We start from the raw sequence: 18,532 nt of genomic DNA on the forward strand, positions 1-18,532 counted from the left end.
TAATGCTAAATGAAGTACTTTTTTATTTTTGTCCTTTTTAGTACATAACAATCATTTTAGAAACATAAGACTTCTGAAGCAATGATCTACCCAGAACAAACATATTTACAAACAAAAATCGGGAGCCTGAAATGTACAAAACACTTAGTGCGACCTGGTAAGGAAATTGTAAGACCAGTTATGTATATATATAAAAAAAATAAAATAAAATAAACAAAACAACTTTTCTGGTAAGTAACATATGAACAGGAGTGAACAACAACATGTTTTCCCAGATCAGATAAGAACAGTATCTGATTCTATCATGAACAGGATATAACAATGAATTACAGATAAACTCAGTCTATGGCACATCTAGGGGCAGTGTTTAAGTCACCACAAACGTAGTAGCTAGAAATGGTGGCCTAATCATCTCTGTCAATGTCGTCAAAAGATGAAAATGAAAGGATTACTTTCTCAAATTTCTACTATCGCCAACTGACTTTATGTCAAAAGGTTCACAAAATAGGGATAAAGAGAGGGCGACGCCGGGCCTCCCCTCTCGGGCCTTGTGGAAATGAAAGAGTTGGTCAGACAGTAAACAAAGTGTTAGCTGAGTGACTGGGAGTCTAATCTTTAATTTTTGTAAAAAGTGAGAGGGTGAAGCACTACACAGTAGCATTTTTTTTTTCCTTCCGCCTCTTTTAACAATCATCTCAAGATGCAACTCCAAAGCCCCTGGACTGGAAGCTACTGTAGATGCAGGGGAACGGCCCCACTGCATGCCATAAAACACCTCCCTCAGGAGTGACAGGGCATAAGCAGTCACAGCCCAGCAGCCACACCGTCACCATGACCACGCCTTCACCACAGAGACAAGTGGAGAGCAGGATAGAGCACTACTGATGTCTCACAACAGGTAACAATATGGACCTGACAAATCCGATTACACCGTGTCGCATGCTGCTGAAGGCACAGTGTCCAGACTCAACGATACAGGCAAAATAAAAGGAATGTTTGCAGGGAATGATGATATAAAATAGCAGCTGATACAAGCATAGCTTAGTACATCTGGAGTGATTCATTGTTTTCCACAAATATACAGAGTATAAAAACAGACAAAAATAATAAAAGAAAACAAACATCAGGGCAGTGAACGGCTGATTTTACAGGCAAACTGGTTTTGTTTGAAATGCTTTTTTAAAGTGAACAAAAACATTCTTAAACTGAGGGTAACCAGGGTTGACAATAAATTGGCAGGGAGAGTGCTTTAATGTCAGTGGCAAGCTACAAATAAAAAAGCAATTAATCTAAAACCTTACTCTGCCATTTCACTTTTAATTGTTATAAAGGAAATTGGCTTGGATTAAATGCCCTCATATAATATAAATATCCCTTGTAGTTAAATGATGTATTGACCCACACTTGACCCACCCACGAGGCTGGTTACTTGAAGTGCTTCAGAGACACCCGTCTACATTCTTATTTATAATACTCATATGGAAAATATTCATACAATTTAATCAAACGTATCACTACTGCAGCAACTCTTGAAATGTATTTGCTAGAACCAGTTTATCGGTTTGGGTAGCACTTTATGTGAGAAGCTAAGACAGAAAGAAAAACACCTACAAAAGCAGTTCAGATAGATAAAAACAATAAATAAAAATAAATGAATTCCCTTCAACATTTCACTTTCTCTCTTCTCTACTTTTAAAATGTTTGTTAGTTTTCAGGAGAGCATCCCAAAGTCTTTGAAATGAAAGACTTGGTTTTCTTCATATACTTCTTTTATAATAAAAAACAAGTCCATCTGTGACAGAATTACTTCATTAAATTGTCTGCTGTTTCTTCAGACAACACACATTTCCCTTTACTTTTTTTTTTCTCTGCAAAAGAATCACCAGCAGACGGTGCTCGTGATAAACGTAGTCAATCCAAATCCAATGAAAATCTTGGAAACAGGCTGACATATAAAAATACAGACAGGCCCAAGAGCCAGTCCACAAATTCTGATCCCTCCCCCAGTCCTTTTCCAAGCAGAGGTCACGGGATCTTCACGCAAACACCTGCATCTTGCCATTGGCCTCTGGAATTTGAGTAATTTGGGTTTGGGCCGCGACAGCAACTGCCGGACTCGGCGTGGAATCTGACCAATCTGAGACGCAGTGCGGAGAGGGACTAGACCAGTGCTCGGGAGACTCCGGAGAGGGGGTCAGGTAGGGGTGCTCGCTTGGCAAATGAAGGTAATGCTTGGGCGTGGCATCTAGTGCGGAAGAGTAGCTGTGCTGGGAGGGAGGCGTCGGGTAATCCTCCTTTACCACAGTGCTGCCACTCGGCTGGGAGGGCAGAGCCTGAGGGGGCTGAGCTGCTGGTGTGGGTGTTTGTGTGGGCTGAGCAGGAGGCTGAGGCTGAGCAGGTTGCTGAGACATCTGCTGCTGCTGCGGCTGGAAGAAGGTTGGTGGGGGCTGTGATGTTTGGGGTGTGGGTGGGGTGGCGGTGCCCATGCGAGCCATGTTTTGCTGGTTGGTGATGCTGTGATTAATCAGCTGCTGCTGCTGTTCAGCAATAGAAGGCAACTTTACTGGGCTGATGGTGGGTGTGGAGGTAACAGGAGTGGGCTGCAGCATTGGATTACGGTAGAGCTGCTGGTGCATCAGCATACTCTGCTGCTGCATGGCTGGACTCTGGGGGTGCATGCCTGCCTGGCTATTATGCACAATATTCACTACTTGCTGACCACACTGGGAGGAGGGGGGCATTCGGTTGTGCCAGTCAAAGGGGACACTAACAGGACTGACCATGCCCATGTTAAGCCCCATTTGACCTGAACTCAGCACATAGCTGTGGGTGACATCTGAAGCCATGGGGCCACGCCCCTGTAAAGACATTCCTCCAGCCCCTAGGTCATTGAGTTGAGCTAGAGACACAGCAAAGGGCCCACCCCCCTCCAACATGCTGGTGTGCACCATTGGGGTATTTGGGACAGACATGGAGGAGTGGAAAAGCCCTGGTGACTGCATGGCGACTGGAGACGTAGGGTTGGTGATGTAGCCAGCATTGCTAGCTCCCCCGTGGGGTGAGTCCAGTGAGTCGACTGGGGACAGAGTAACTGAACTCTCCAGTAAGGCACTCTGCATGTCCAGGGTCAGCTTCTTATTTCGGGCCTTGACCGACTCTTTCAGGCTCGTCACATGTTGTCCACCAAGGCCAGACCCCTTGGCACCGGGTCGACGGTTCTTCTTGCCCTGTGGAGTGTTCTTCAAGCTTGGAAGGAAGGCACTAGGAGGGCACATGAGGGGAGACAAAGTGTGTCCCCCGGTGAGGTGGTGTCCAGGCCCATGACCCTGGGGACTCCGTACTGTGTTGTACTCGTCAAGAAGCTGCACGATGTCGTGATGCATACGTTCCTGAGCAATGTCTCTTGGCAACCTGTCCATGTGGTCTGTGATTTCTCTGTTTGCAAAATGAGCCAGCAGTACCTTGACCGCCTCACAGCTGCCCTCACGCGCTGCAAGGTAGAGAGGGGTTTCCTCCTGGAAAAAGTGGCAGAAAGGTACTGTTAGATGCAACCAAAATTTACTTCTATTAAAGCAATTGTGATGCAAAAGTGTTCAAACACAATAATTGGAGGTCTACCTTAAGATCTTGCATGTCTTTGTTTGCTCCGTTCTTCAGCAAAGCAATAGTGGCATCAACATTGTTGACAGCAGCAGCCCAGTGCAAGGCAGATTTACCTAAAAGAAGCAAGAAGCAATGAGCACACCGAATATGTCTGTACAAGATGCTCATAATAGTGGCCGGTTAATCACGCTTACCCAGCTCATCAACTGAATTGACATCAGCATGACAAGTGATGAGCTCCTCCACCATTCCCTCCGCTGGCAGCCGTGCAGCAAGGATCAGGGCAGTGGAGCCATCGCACATACGAGAGTCAAGATCTGTTGCTCGATTCCGAATCAAAATCTAAAAGGGTGGAAAAGATTGAATTCAATATAAGGATTTTTTTTTCTACACTGAAACTGATCATTATGTACCTAATGTTGTCGATAAAAACTGTTTGTATTGATGTTTGGTTACCTGGAAAACGCCCTGTGCGTCAGCAGCCACTGCAGCATGCAGAGGGGTGCGCCCTGTGTTGTCCTGCGCATTGGCATCTGCCCCAGCGTCCAGCAGCCTCTTCGCAGCATCTGCGCGAGCATAGCGAGCAGCCAGGTGGAGTGCCGTCTCACCAGTGCGGTCTGTTTGGGCAGCAAGGGATGCACCCTGATAGATCAGGTCAGAGATGATGTTGGCAGAGCACTCCTCGCTCTCCTCCTCCTCCGTTACTTCGGGCTCTAAGCCGCCTCCACAGAATGATGCCAGCATCAACGGAGTAAAACCATCTAGTAGAAGATGAAAACAGACATGAGTAAGTTGGATAAATGAAGTAAAACTAAAAAGAGGCACACATGAATCACAATCAAGACCATTTTATTGAAGGGCTTTCTGTTACCAACCTGGGCCTCGAACGTTAACATCCATACAATCGCTTTCAAACTCCCCTTGAGGAGGAGTGAGGGCCATGGTTGGTGGAACACGAATATCTGCTGCTGCAAGATGGTGCTGTGTCCACTGTCTGCAGTCCACCGCGTCTTCACTGTCTGAGAGCATACTGGGCTCTTCAACCTGAAATTTACAGGAGAAATCCAGTTTACATTTAAATAGACAATGGAAAAGCTATGTGCACATAGTCCTTTGTGCTTGTATTTCAGACGTTTTCAAACTGACCTTGAGTCTTTTTGCTTCTGGGCAGTCTGAGTCCATCCACTGCTCGCTGTGATCTCCAAGGAGAGATTCCTCCACAGTCTTTGGCATATGTCTGTTTAGAGATAAATGTTTGTAAGTCCAAAGTCCAACTCCAAACTGCACTGCAAGGATCACTTAGTCCTAACAATATCATTGAGTGTTACCATTCACATAAACATAACTTACTTCATGCCCAAAGCGTCCTGGCCCACTGGCTCTCTGCGGTTTTTGTTGCTGCTGGGCTCCTTCTTGAGGAAAAAGCCCTCAGGGAACCAAAGGGTGCTGTGTTCTCTCTTTCTACGTGCAATTAACATCCCGATCACAAGTATGACCATGAGGAAAAGTAAAGCAATCACCACCATCATCGTCTTGCCCCATGGAGGTATTTGCATCTCCTCAGGTGGTATTCTTTCACCTGTGATAGGAGACGAGAGCATGATCACACATGTGCACTTTGTGAGTGTCAACAGCCTTTGTTTGTTTGAAGTATCCCTCACCGCGGACTTCTTTGAGGGGGTAAGGGAAGCGGAGTATTTCCACTGCCGACAACGCTCCCAGGTAGTCTGCGGCACTAAAAGCTGAAGGGAAACAATCTTCTGAGCCCTGAGAGCACAAACGGTTGTCTATTTCCAGGTAAACGATGGAGCTGCAGGAAAAGTAGAGACGCAAGGGTTTAGTGTTGTGTACAATTCACAGGAAGGGCTTTGACTGATTTTAACCGTATGCCTGACGAACCCAATGATCTCCTGTTGGTGTTGCAACTCGCGCTTGTGGCGTGCCTCTCTGCGTCTGTAAGGGCGGATCATCGCCTCTCCATTGCGGTCCTGCCTGAAGCGCAGTGAAGTGTGTAGGATAGCGCTTAATTTGTGCAGAAATGCTGTACTGGTGCGAAGAAGCTCCTCTGGAGGCAGCAGGACGACCAGAACCAAAACGCCATCAGCAATGTCCTCTGGGACTTTCTCTGCGCAGTCCAAGCCATCCCAGCCACACTCTTCTGTGTTGCAGCCCTGGTCACACAGTCCATCGGCGTAGTGGTCGGTGCAGTAGGTTTCATATATAGGACTGTAAATCACAGGAAACAGAATGATGAGTTAACATTTTCTAAGGCCAGTGAAACTGAAAGGGAATACACTTAACAGTGAAATCAAACTCACTTGCAAACTTTCTCCTTGGCTCTGCAGTCAAAGTTATCATACAGGCAGAAAGCATTGTTACAGGACTCATCACACTGGCTATTGTTAAAAGCACGCCAGCAGCGAGGGTCTGCACAGTTAGCCCACGGATTCACTGCCAGAGAGCAGTCACCGCCGTCCCACTGGCAAGCAAATGTGTTGCATTCCTTGTCACAAACACTGTCATTGACTTTGCCACGGCAGTCTGCCAATGGGCATGAAGGTGTTTGGGGCTCCACGATGCTCTGCTCACACCGTTTGCCTGTCCAGCCGCTAGGACACTGGCAGTGAAAGAATGGGAAGCTGGTCTCTTCTGTACACAGTCCTCCATTCCAGCATGGCTTAGAGGAGCAGCCTTCATTGCTGCGGTGCTGACACTGGGGTCCACCATAACCTGGCAGGCACGTGCAACGTGCCCCTCTTGTAGTAAGAGCACAGCTCCCTCCATTATAGCAGGACAGCTCACGGCAGGACATGCTTCTTTCACAGTTCGGCCCAGTATAACCCTAAAAAAAAAAAAAAAAAAGTTTGTCATTTATGAGCTTGAACTTTGAAAGCACAGTGAAGGAATCTAAGCTGGTAAATTAAAAATACACTTACAAGCTGACATGTGCAGGTGTACCCCATGCCAGAGCTGCTGGTCAGGGAACAAGCTCCTCCATTCTGACATGGCTGAGACTCACAAACACTGAATCTGCTCTGACACCTCCGGCCTGCAAAAAAAAAAAAAAGCAACAGTGAATATCTACAATTGGAGAAGGGTATTTTACTCAAAAAGGATGAACAGTAAGACATCAAGGAGAGTGCGGTCGATATTTAGGTGTCTCACCTGTAAAGCCTGGCTTGCAAACGCATTGGTAGTCATTGGGCAACTGGATGCAGTCGAGACTATTGGAGGGACTGCAGGGGTTAGAGAGACACTCATTTATGTCCCCCTCACATCTTTCTCCCGTGAAACCAGGAGGGCAATTGCAACGATATCCTCCGACTCTGTCCACACAAGTGCCATTATTCAGGCACTTAGGAGTAGCACTGCGCAGCCTCATGGGTGGAGCGCAGTCATCTTCATTGATCTCACAGAGAACTCCTTTAAAAGGGAAAAAGATCATATTGAGAGGATTCATGATATTATGTACTGTTTATAGAGAGCTGCATGTCTTTAGCAATAAAGACACTTTTCTGTTGTTGTGCTGACATACCTAGTGTGCCAGGTGGGCAGGAGCAGATATAATGTCCAACCAGATCGATACAGGTACCTCCATTCTGGCATGGGTGAGACTGGCACTCGTTGATTTCTATCTCGCAGTTTTGCCCAGTATAGCCTGGCATACACTGTAATGACAAGAAGAAGACAAGATTGTAATCTTCACAAATGAAACAGAAGGCCATTTAAAAAGCTCACTTGAAATCAGTAAAAAAAAAGGCACATAGCACAAAGACTCACGTCGCATTGGTAACCGCCCACATATCCCCTGCAGGTGGCGCCATTGTGACAAGGTTTGTCCTCGCAGTGCTCCACTTCATTTTCACAGTAGCTTCCAGTGTAGTCAGTGGGACATTTGCAGTAGTGGGTATTCCCAGTATTGACACAGTGACCCCCATGGTGACACAGTTCATCTGTCTGGAGGCCTAATCAGAAAGATTTAGGAGAAACTTTAACTTCAGTACGTCTTTGTAAGTAAACGCAGACTATCAACAGAAAATTATCTGTACATACCTCTTTGGCGAGCAGCTGTCTCACAGGAGACTCTTGGGATGTCACAGTAGCGTCCAGACCAGCCATTCGTACAATCACAAATAAAGGAAGCATCCTTCTGGCGACAGCGTCCTCCATTCTGGCATGGAGATGACCATCGACACCAATCCACTTGAGACTAAGGATAGATGGACACATTTTAGAATTTATTGTAAAAAAAAAACAAAACATAAAAGCAAGAAATCCATTCCAACATTGTTTGTGAGTTTATGTACCTGGCATCGGTTGCCAGTGTAGCCCTTAGGGCAGGAGCAGCGGAAGGATTCCAGGGCATCTTGACATATGCCCCCATTGAGGCAAGGCTGGGAATCACACTCATTGACTTCATATTGGCAGTGGGAGCCAGTGAAGCCTGATCGGCACGTACAGGAATAACCATTGATTTTATCGGTGCATGTCCCTCCATTGAAGCAAGAGCTGCAGATGGAAGTAAAAATATGATTTTTTTTTTTAAATGTACAAAAGTAGATCAATTAAGTGCATTATCAATGCTTACACACCTTTCAGTGCAGTCAGGGATGTTGGTTTCACAGTGAATGCCAGTAAAGCCGGGCCTACAGGTACACGTGTAGGAGTTAACATAATCGGTGCATGTTCCTCCATTTTTGCAGGGAGAACTTTGGCATTCATTGATCTCTAAAGCACAGCGGGGCCCTGTGAAGCCTGGCAGGCAGCTACAGTGGTAAGAGTTCACCCCGTCTGTGCAGGAACCTCCACTGAGGCAGGGATCTGACAGCACAACAGAAGACTTTGATCAAAAAACAGTAAACATACATAGATCTTGAATGTTTTCCACAGCAGCAAAGACTTCGTTTTATACAGTGCGCAATGTTGAAATGATCACTCACTAGGACTACAGTCGTTGATGTCTGTCTCGCAGGTTAGCCCAGTATATCCTGCTCTGCAGGAGCACATGAATCTTCCAAGAGTGTTCGTGCAGGTCCCGCGGTTTTTGCAGGGATTTGAGATACATTCATTCACATCTATGTTACACAACTGACCTGATGAACACAAAAGAGGGACACGATGAGATTTGATCTTTCCGTTTCCGAGAAGATTATTGCACACAAAATGAGCAGGATTTGACTGAGTGCAGAATGTACTAACCTTGCCACCCTGGCTGGCAGTTACATTGATAGCCCAAGTAATCTGGCGTGTGGGTGCACACAGCATGATTGGCACAGGGGTTAGGCGAGCAAGGAGTGAGGACCTCAGCGCAAGTGGGTCCACTGTAAGGAAGCTCACACAGGCATGTGAAACTTGCCACACCATCCACACAAGTGCCCTTGTTCAGACAGGGACTGGAGGCACATTCGTTGATGTTCACTTGGCAGAGGTTACCTTTCAAAGGAGTGAAGAGTTAAAATTAGTAGCAGAAATAATAGTGACAAGCCTGACACTTGCATCGGATATTAGTGAATGACTCTGTCTGTTTAACTCCACCACTAGGGGGACACAGTAGCCCTTCCAGAAAAAGACAAAAATTAAAAGGAAAAAACTAAGACAAGGCTTTTTAAGAGGATTTATTTCGAAGACTACCAATACTCAGGTACCACATCACATGAATATGTTTGGAAGGCTTTTGAATAATTGTGCATTTGTCTACTGTTTTGGCCTCTCACCTCTGAAGCCTTGGCGACACTTGCAGGTAAAACCATTGAGCTGGTCGATGCATGTGCCAGCGTTCTGACAGGGACTCGGCAAACAGTCGTTCCTGTCCAGGTCACAGTTCTTACCCACCCAACCGGGCTCACAGTCACAACGATAACTGCAAATAAAGAAGTGCCATCAATACAACCATAGCTTTACAAATTGAAGAAAAAAAAATGCTCATTTACTTATTGACAGGTCTTCTTTTTTTGGTTTTAAATGTCCATTGTCAAAAGCTGTAGCTGTTCATACCCGTTAATGTCGTCCCTGCATGAGCCGTGCATACATGGGCTGCTGCCGCATTCGTCCACCTGCGAGTAACAGTAGGGTGGTTTGAAGCCTTCAGGACACTGGCAGTGAAATCCATTCTCCTCGTCCACACATGTTCCTCCGTTTCTGCATGGGCTGGATGCACATTCGTCTATTTCCACATTACATTTGGGACCTGTCAGGAGAGATTTTGGAGATGTTCAAAGCTTATTTGTTAACAGTGCCCATGTGGACAGATATTTGGTCTGAATTATTATAATTTTTTTGTGTTAAATTTGCTTACCAGTGAAGCCAGGTTTACAAACACAGTCATAGCGGTTGATTCCATCTTTGCAGATTCCGTAATCACATGGGTTGCTGGCACAGTCATCAAAGTTTATCTCGCAGTTTGTGCCTGTATTGACAAATGTTTTTTAATGTTAGGACTGTCATCATATTCAGCACACTTAAGTACACAGTATGTTATATCCATGTCAAGGCCAAACACAGCAAACTGAGTCATATCTATTTTTTATATTGTTGTCGTTTTTGTCAGCCTAACGCCAACATTTGTGATGTGTACAGACTTTTCTCTCTTACCTGAGGTTCCATGTTGACACTGACAGATGTACTTATTGACCAGGTCCACACATTTGCCCCCGTTCTGACAGGGGTTGCTGTGGCACTCGTTAAGCTGATTCTCACAGCGATAGCCTGTGTAGCCAGCATCGCAGTTACAGGTGTAGCTTGCAATTCCATCGACGCAAGTACCATGGTGACACGGGTCGGGCTTACAGTTGTTGATATTGCTTTCGCAAAGGGTCCCTTCATAACCTGAAAATGAGAAAAAAGTTAAAAACCAAGGTTACTGACAAGATACTTGTTTGTTAAGAGGGGTTCAGTTTTTTTTTACTGCCTGAAATCTAAATATCGGGAAACCATTTCCAGTGGCAAAACTACGCTATTATCTTTTTGCAGATTTGTGTTATTTTAATAACTTGCATCTGATATTTTTTCTGAACTTCAGTCTGTTTCACACTTTAATCTTCATGAAACTTCAACATGTTTAACCACTGTGGTTACGTGTGCATGTCGGGGAAGTAACTGTTGGTTTGTGTGCTCTGTGTGTAGCGCAATGCTGACTTGGGCAAAGCAGTAAAGAAGGGCCCTACACAGGCCTCCCAGTCTTGCTTTTGTTCTCAGGGGCGGAGAGAACAATAGACTGCGCCACGTCAAACAGGGCCACTTCACTCAACAGAAGGGGCCACAAACACAAGGAATACCAAGCAGCTGGCCACTGAAACAATGAAGCAGGCTCCTCGGTAGGCATAGGTCCAAACAAACATGTGAAACATTGAAATATACATGTAGCGACATTATAAGTACAGCTTTTCTCTCCAAATTTAATGATCATATCTGGTTATTGTTTTCCATGATGGACATGACTAAATGTGAAGGAATGCAAGTTAAGACGCAGCATAAGGTGTCGCACTGAGAGTATAAAAGATGAACAGATGTCGGGGTGATGACCAAGGGTCTTTTCTTGGCAACTGCTGGTCCTCAGTGACCCCATGATCCTGAGAGCCGATGAGGGAAAGAGGGGGATTAGGGGCCTCAAGTTGGTCTACTTGGCCAGCAGACGTCCACAGAAAAAGTTCACCCCCAAAAACGCTGAATGCTTAACAAAGACCAAAACAAGTGTTTAAGGCTCATCTGTTATCCTGTCTGGGTAGACATCTTGAGCCTTTTACTATCTAACAACTACCGATATATACAGGAGTTCTTACCTTCAGCACACCGGCACTCGAACCCATTGGGTCTGTCGTAGCATTTTGCCCCGTTCTGGCAAGGCGTGCTGGCGCACTCATCTATGTCGATTTGACACATGGTGCCAGTAAACCCTGGGACATACAAACATAGAGGTTAGAGGTCAGAATGAAGGTCCAGTGGTAAGGCCCATGCTGAGGTCAAAGGGCATTTCTGCTCTTCTTAGAAGGGCAGAGGTCTTTGACTAGGTTGGTAATGGTTCGGGTCGGGTTTGAGTTTGTCTCGACTGGTTAAGGACATTTCATCTGTGCACTTGGACGCTGACATGGCCACTCCAAACTGCAGGGGAAAAGCCTGCTATGACCTTGATAATGTCTTACAGGTTTGACTTTTTGTCAAGCTGGACCAGCATGAAAATTGGTCTTCCAGGATAAGGAAGGGCTGGCGAGGCAAAAGCTATTTACCTCTACTTCTAACTCTAGAGTACACGATACTAATGGTGCACTGATAGACTTGTGATACATGGAACTCTATGTGAGAAGACTGTAGTAATAATAATAATAATAATAGTAATAATAATAATAATAACGTATAAGCTCTAAATCTTTGAAAAAAAGAGTTGGCTTGAAAAGACTGGGCACAGTGCCCAGACGGGTGAATTGGTGCATTGGTAGCATACTGCTCAGTTGATTAACAGTGTCAGGACGGTCTGTGTGTTGGTGCTTGGGCTGCTTAAGGGGGGCTTGGAGGAGACGGTGGGATTGTTTTCTCTTTTGCCCCCCCCCCTCCACTGCCTGCATCAACTCCACCGGCTCAATAGCTAGATGGGGGTTGGAGGGGGGACGTCTGTCCCAGATGTAAATTGCGGACCTGGAAAAGAATCTCATTAGCAGGACTGCTGTCCCCCTCCCCATCAGCAACAAGGCAGGATGAGGGAGACTGCTGTCCCTTCCACATTCCACAGAGGAGGGAAGCGGGGGTCACAATAGTGTCTTTGTTCAGGCAAGAGGATAGGCAGCTTTGGGGCTTGCCTTTTTATATGAGTGGTGGCTCTAAACACCAGCAAGCAGAAGTAGTGAGGCTGACCCTCCCTCTTCTGGTTTAGGGGCATTTAAACTTAAGCTTTGTGTTTTTACTGCTGCTGTCACTAAACTAGTTGTTAACAGACAGTGAAGATATGAGAGGTGCAAAGGAATGAAAAGATTTCAGAAAAAGCTTACCTGGCTGGCAGGTGCATGTGAAACCATTGACCATGTCTCGGCAGATGCCATCGTTCACACACGGGTTGCTCTCGCAGTCGTCTACGTCAATCTCACAGTAAGTTCCCATGTAGCCTGCAAGACACAAGTTCAACTTGAAATCATCCTTTCATTTTGCAGTGGATGTATGTTCACTTTGTTCACATCACTTCAAGCTGGCATGGTCTGCAATTGTATGGACTCCGCAAAGGATCTGTGGGAAACTTTTCCCATGTGTGGGTTTTGTTCACTGGTCTCTGCTGAACCACAAGTTGGAATAAAAGACTCTGGAGCATCTCCAGTGTTCCCACTCAACTGACCTGATCATCACACCCTACTGTCCATGGAGCAACGCCCCTCCCTGAGTCGGTGTCCCATTCAGCAGATGCATGTTATACATTCTGTGTGAGCAAACTATGGAGGGTTCCCTCATTGAGGTGAAACCAAATGTGAATCAGAAGGTTTCCCCTGGGGAGAGGCTAGCGTGGAATCAGAAATAATCAGCGGCTCCACATGAGCTTTGCCAGGCTGACTGATGATGAGGAGGGTGAAGAGGAAGGGTCTGTCTCTGGAAATGAAGCGGGAGGGGGAGAGGCTCTGGGAAAAAGCCTCTTTCCCTCTGTGTGTGTATGAGGGGTGCAAAGTGGAGCACAGAGGGGCCCTATTGTTCCACTCCATTCCCACCACTCTTCCACTCATTAGTATTCACAGCACACTCCTCCCCCTAACTGTTCACCCTCTCTCACATCCAGTCCTATAGACCCGACTCCCAGCTCTAATTTGTATAGCTCCCAAAACCCCAGGTTGCGTGTAGGACTGTGCGTGAGAGTTTCACTGTCTTTTTGTTACCGAGTGTCCAAACTATCACTTACTCCAAACTATTACCCCGTCTGGCTGTACAGTGCACAGAGAATGGAGAGTTGCCTTCAATACCCAAAGTCAGTGGGAATGAATTACATAATAGTCTACACTGATGGCAAGTATGGCAGCCCTGGAGATAAAGTTACATTTAAAGGCCAAGTTGAAATGTTAGTTTTTCTCTATATGGTTTAGGACTGTCCTCCCTGAAGGACACATAGCTGAACTTTAAACTTTTACTGGAAACACAATAAAAAGTCTTCTTCCACTCTGGAATTGGGTTTGATTTGGTTGGCACTGATACTTCTTGATGTTTGAGAATCAAAGTTTGTATGAAACTAAAAGATTGTTCTTTTGGCTAAACAAAATTTGGACTCTAAGCTTGCAACTTTTTTTTAAAAGAAAACCCTCACTTTAGGTTGCGAACCCACTTCCTTGGGCAATGAGTATTTTAAAGCACATAAAGCACCTTACACTTGCACCTTAACAAGGTACTATTGGAGCAATGTAAAATACAACTTTTGTCAAACAAAAATAATATTTTCCTACTTCATAACATTGTAAAGATTTATATTGATTGTTTGAATATGTATAGTACTTGCTTTATTTCTGTGAAAGAATAGTTAGGGGTGAAATGTCTGCATACCTGGCATGCAAATGCAAGTAAACTCTCCGATGCGGTCCAAGCAAGTGGCATCATTCTGGCAGGGCATGGATAAGCATTCATTGATGTCAATCTCACAACGTGGGCCAGCATATCCCCGGCCACACTGACACTCGAATGAACCTTCTGTGTTCACACATTTCCCAAAATGCTCACATGGATTTGCACCTGTTGAAAGAAGTTTGAAGATCAGTAAAACAGAACTCACATGACCACAGTACTGCAGATTTTCTCATAAATACCACTCTTACCAATCGAACACTCATCCATGTCCTGATTGCAAGCCCCCCCAACAAAACCAGCAGGGCAAGTGCAGATGGCGCGGCCATTGAGAGGGTTAGTGTCACACACTGCCCCTTCGTTGCAGGGATTACTCACACATGCATCATCAAGGTGGCACAGCAAACCTGTCATGACATTGTAGAAAGAATGCATGTGTCACCTGGCTCAAGTTCAGCAGGCAGTATTAAAGGGGACAAACAGAGTGTCTGACAACACAAATACCTGTCTTTCCAACTGGACACGCGCAGAAGAAGGATGCCACTCGGTCATGGCATGTGGCACCATTGAAGCAAACCGCTATTGCACAGTCGTCAATGTTTTCACTGCAGTCATCTCCGGTCCAACCGTTCACACAGACGCAGGTATGACCACCGATGGTGTTGAAGCAGGTGCCGCCGTTATGACATGCATTAGGTTGCATGAGACACTCATTGACATCCTCAGCACAGTATTGTCCTGTTGTAAAGAAGGAGACATTGGCTCACACATATGCTTCATTTGATATCTTGATTACATTTTTGTTAAGTTAATTTTAACAATTGTACCTGTCCATTCTGGTGGGCACTGGCAATTGTAGGTATTCACTCCATCTACACATATTCCTCCATTCATACACTTGTGACCTGGACAGTCATCCACGTTATTCTCACAGTTGTGTCCCTCAAACCCTGTGACAAATTGACAGATGAAAAGAATGATGACACATCTGCAACCTGTGAGTATAATAAGCATTCAACAGACCTTGTTTCTGACCCAAAACATCTCTACTCCAAACCCTAAAGCCATATTTCTCACACGAGACTCTGTGGGGGCGATGTAGTAAAAAGGTTCAGAGGGTGTCTGATGTTTACATCTTCATATGATGGTTCCCACACGATGCCAGCAACAGCCGTGACTCCTGCCTGCTTCAGAGGTCTGCATTTCCCTCAGTGTTTGCTTGTTTTATAATCTCTCACAGTTTCAATGACTTCCTCTCTGGCAGGAGCCATTTCCTGTCGGCTCCCCAGTGGGAAACCAGAAGGCCCATAAAGTGAATTCCTCTGTTGTGAGGAGAGTAAAGTGGAGTGCAGGCAGACCACCTCTTAAAACTCCCACCATCCCATCTCCCTTCAGTAACTATTAATATAGACAGGAAGTTGACCTAAGGCATCAAGAGAAAAAAAACCCCAGCAAAAGACCCAAGGCTGGTTGTAACAACAGTGAGATAATTATACTGAGCCTAGAGTTTGTGTGAGCATTGTGATCAGAGAGCTATTCTACCTGGTAAGCAAGCGCATTCGTAGGAATGGTCACTAGTCTGTCGACAGGTTCCTCCATTAAGGCACTGCGATGGGGCGCAGGGCAGGGTGGACACCTCGCACGTACGTCCGCTGTATCCAGGCGGACACTGGCAACGGAAGGACCCGTGGGTGTTTATGCACAAGCCGCCATTGAGGCAAGCGCCAGACTTGCGGCACTCGTCAATGTCATTTCTGCAGTTTTTTCCTTGAAAGCCAGGTGGGCAGGAACAATTGTAGTGGTTATTCCAGTTGACACAGCGGGCGCCATTGGCACATGGGGTTGTGGCACAAGCATCAATGAGGGAGCAATCCTGGCCTGGAGGGGGGGGGGGGGGAAAGTTAACTGTATTCAGTTTGAAATATTTTCCGATTTGATCTTTTTATTTAAGACATTTTTGGTGACACTTACCTCTGAACCCTCTCTGGCACACACAGGTGAACTGCGGGATACCATTGACCACTTGGCTCATACAGGCTGCTCCATTTAGACATGGCGATCGATGACAGGGATCCAGATGTTGACAGAGAGGACCAATGAACCCGGGACGGCACCTGGGCAAACAACACTAATTACGATGCTGAATAAAAGCTGGACGTATTCAAGATGGAGCTGCTAAATATTGGAGAATGTAACATCATTTCCATCAGATTGGGTTTGGCATTTGGGGAACTGTGCCAAGCTCAAACTTGAATTAATCCTTCTGCTTCCATAAATAAAGAATTATATAGAGTTTACATCAACAGTAAAAACCATGCAATCTATTGTTAAAAATATGACCAACAAACATCCATAAACAGACATAAAATATTAAAATAAAGGCAAACCATCACTTTCCACATTTCCAGCAGGAGATTTTTCTCTGCGTCAGCTCGTATTCCAACAATTTTTTCCACACCTCTGTTCCCATGTATGAAAAGGGAAAAGGAACACACCCAGAGACAGCAGTCTGGAAACTCGACAATTGCCAACAATTTCTGACATGAAGAAAAGCAAGGATAACACATGGCACATATGAATCAAATGAGAGAAGCAGATGTGGATATTTCAATAAAATAACCTATTCTCTTCCCAAAGACTTCATTCTGATGCAACAGTGAGTTTGTCCACATCTTTGTTTTTAAATCATTCCCCTAATGTGGGTTTAGCACGAGAGCTTTCATGCCACCAAACTTAGAGCTCTTAAGAAGCTGAATAACAACTAGTCTTAGAGAATGAAGTATTCTGAAAACTGTATCCCTGTATACATGTTTTCATTGCATTGAGTTGTGTTTTGAATGTGAAACGACTGTGACTACTAGGATTCAGTGGTGACACAATGTTTGATGACCTATAATATGCACAAACACCTGAACAGATACAGATGGACGAGTGAAAGCGCTCTTCTTCAGCTTTGGCTATGCGCGCTGAGTAGACCTTGTGTAAGCCAGACCTAAACACACTCCACAAAGAAGCTGAGATAAATACATAAACAGGGTTCCTGATAGCTCTCCGCTGAGGTCCTACGGGAGTTTAGACAAGGTTGGAGGGCTGGTAACTCTACACCCAAGCAGAGCTCTTAGCTAGGGACAAGCCCCCTCTTCAAACAGACCGTTTGATGCTGATGGCGAGGCAGTGACAGCTGGGTTCTGGCCCGCCCTTGGGCTCTGTCTTTTCTTTCATTGATGAGGAACCCCTGGGCAGGATCAACAATAGGTTCTCATCTGTTTTCTTTTACAACAGCATGTTCACTACACTGTCATCAGTTCATTTTTTACTGTGTCAAAACACACGAAACATCGACTTAAATGAAGAAGATTACAGATGCACATTCTTAGTCAGGCTGCAGAGGATGGAGTCATCTTGAATCGAGATGTTCATTGAAAGAAGCTGTTTTTTGGGGGGGGTTTTCGTGACTGTTCTGCTCTGGTTGAGAAACACTGAAGGTTGCTCGGTTTTGCTTGGCTATTTCATTTCTTAACCAAGACAAGAAAAGACAAGAAGAATATGGAGCACCACAGGGCTTGGCCTGAAAGAACTCAGAATGTACTTTTAAACAGCAGCAGTTTTGGGGAAAGAAAGTGTTTGGTTTCCTGACAGAGTTCAACAGTTAGGCGATATATAAAAATAGTACTCTAATGAGAATTGTCAAAGAGGAAGATTTCCTGATGCACTGTGCAAAGTCAGTCAGTGAGACTGTTCAGAAGTTTAAGTGAAGCTGCACGGAAGTATCCACGCTTAGACAGAGAGTCTGGACAGATGCTACAGCTCCTCTCTGAAGTACCCCTGAACGCCAGCTTGGCTTTCCCATTTACAACTCCCTCCTCTCACGCGCTGAGAGGTCAGATGTCAGAGGTCCTCTGTTTGATTGTGATGATAATGTCACTCAGGCTGCACAGTGTAGGGTGGGGCTGTTCTTCCATAGAGAATCTCTTTGGAGGTTGAAACCAACTATGGTGACACCAAGAGAAGGAGATAGTCGTATGGTTGAGCTGGAACGTCAAGTCTTGCTTCCTGTAATTTCCAGATCCCCTCGTCTTCACAACAAAGCACTTATTTCTAACGCACAACTTCTGTTGCCCCAGCAACCTCACAGACAAGCAAGCAAGCCTGACACCCAACCAATCACCCACAACCCCACCCTGGGTCCCCATGGCTATTTGTCATGGCTTGGCTGGGTTTATTTAGAGGCAAATTAACTATGTCTGGAATCTTGGGTGTCACTAAAAAATGAAACACAAATGTGGTACAAAGAGGCCTTTGACACGACTGATTGTTTAGACAACTTAGAAATACAACATAGACTGACAGTCAAATTCTTCTGGATCAACTCAGTACCGTGGCCATTTCACTGCTAAAGACCAAAAAGCTA

General features: G+C 45.4%; 1 protein-coding gene across 1 annotated transcript in view; it reads right to left on the reverse strand.

Annotated features, from left to right (window-relative positions):
- notch3 (notch receptor 3) overlaps positions 1–18,532 on the reverse strand; it is a 27,595-nt gene continuing 9,063 nt past the window's right edge. Inside the window, exons 3-33 of the mRNA XM_080510990.1 lie at positions 16,093–16,235; positions 15,664–15,999; positions 14,949–15,071; positions 14,626–14,859; positions 14,373–14,528; positions 14,104–14,289; positions 12,582–12,695; positions 11,382–11,495; positions 10,195–10,428; positions 9,899–10,009; positions 9,598–9,790; positions 9,318–9,463; positions 8,803–9,036; positions 8,544–8,696; positions 8,196–8,424; positions 7,911–8,112; positions 7,657–7,813; positions 7,384–7,568; positions 7,139–7,271; positions 6,769–7,026; positions 6,540–6,652; positions 5,922–6,445; positions 5,503–5,829; positions 5,265–5,413; positions 4,954–5,182; positions 4,750–4,840; positions 4,479–4,647; positions 4,060–4,364; positions 3,798–3,945; positions 3,619–3,716; positions 1–3,515 (exon numbers count right to left, since the gene is read on the reverse strand). Coding sequence (XP_080367116.1) covers positions 2,037–3,515; positions 3,619–3,716; positions 3,798–3,945; positions 4,060–4,364; positions 4,479–4,647; positions 4,750–4,840; positions 4,954–5,182; positions 5,265–5,413; positions 5,503–5,829; positions 5,922–6,445; positions 6,540–6,652; positions 6,769–7,026; positions 7,139–7,271; positions 7,384–7,568; positions 7,657–7,813; positions 7,911–8,112; positions 8,196–8,424; positions 8,544–8,696; positions 8,803–9,036; positions 9,318–9,463; positions 9,598–9,790; positions 9,899–10,009; positions 10,195–10,428; positions 11,382–11,495; positions 12,582–12,695; positions 14,104–14,289; positions 14,373–14,528; positions 14,626–14,859; positions 14,949–15,071; positions 15,664–15,999; positions 16,093–16,235 — 7,273 coding nt within the window. The 3' untranslated portion in view covers positions 1–2,036. The remainder of the gene's footprint in view (positions 3,516–3,618; positions 3,717–3,797; positions 3,946–4,059; positions 4,365–4,478; positions 4,648–4,749; positions 4,841–4,953; positions 5,183–5,264; positions 5,414–5,502; positions 5,830–5,921; positions 6,446–6,539; positions 6,653–6,768; positions 7,027–7,138; positions 7,272–7,383; positions 7,569–7,656; positions 7,814–7,910; positions 8,113–8,195; positions 8,425–8,543; positions 8,697–8,802; positions 9,037–9,317; positions 9,464–9,597; positions 9,791–9,898; positions 10,010–10,194; positions 10,429–11,381; positions 11,496–12,581; positions 12,696–14,103; positions 14,290–14,372; positions 14,529–14,625; positions 14,860–14,948; positions 15,072–15,663; positions 16,000–16,092; positions 16,236–18,532) is intronic.

The sequence above is a fragment of the Blennius ocellaris genome, assembly GCF_963422515.1.
Source record: "Blennius ocellaris genome assembly, chromosome: 16".
Classification (NCBI taxonomy): Eukaryota; Metazoa; Chordata; class Actinopteri; order Blenniiformes; family Blenniidae; genus Blennius; species Blennius ocellaris.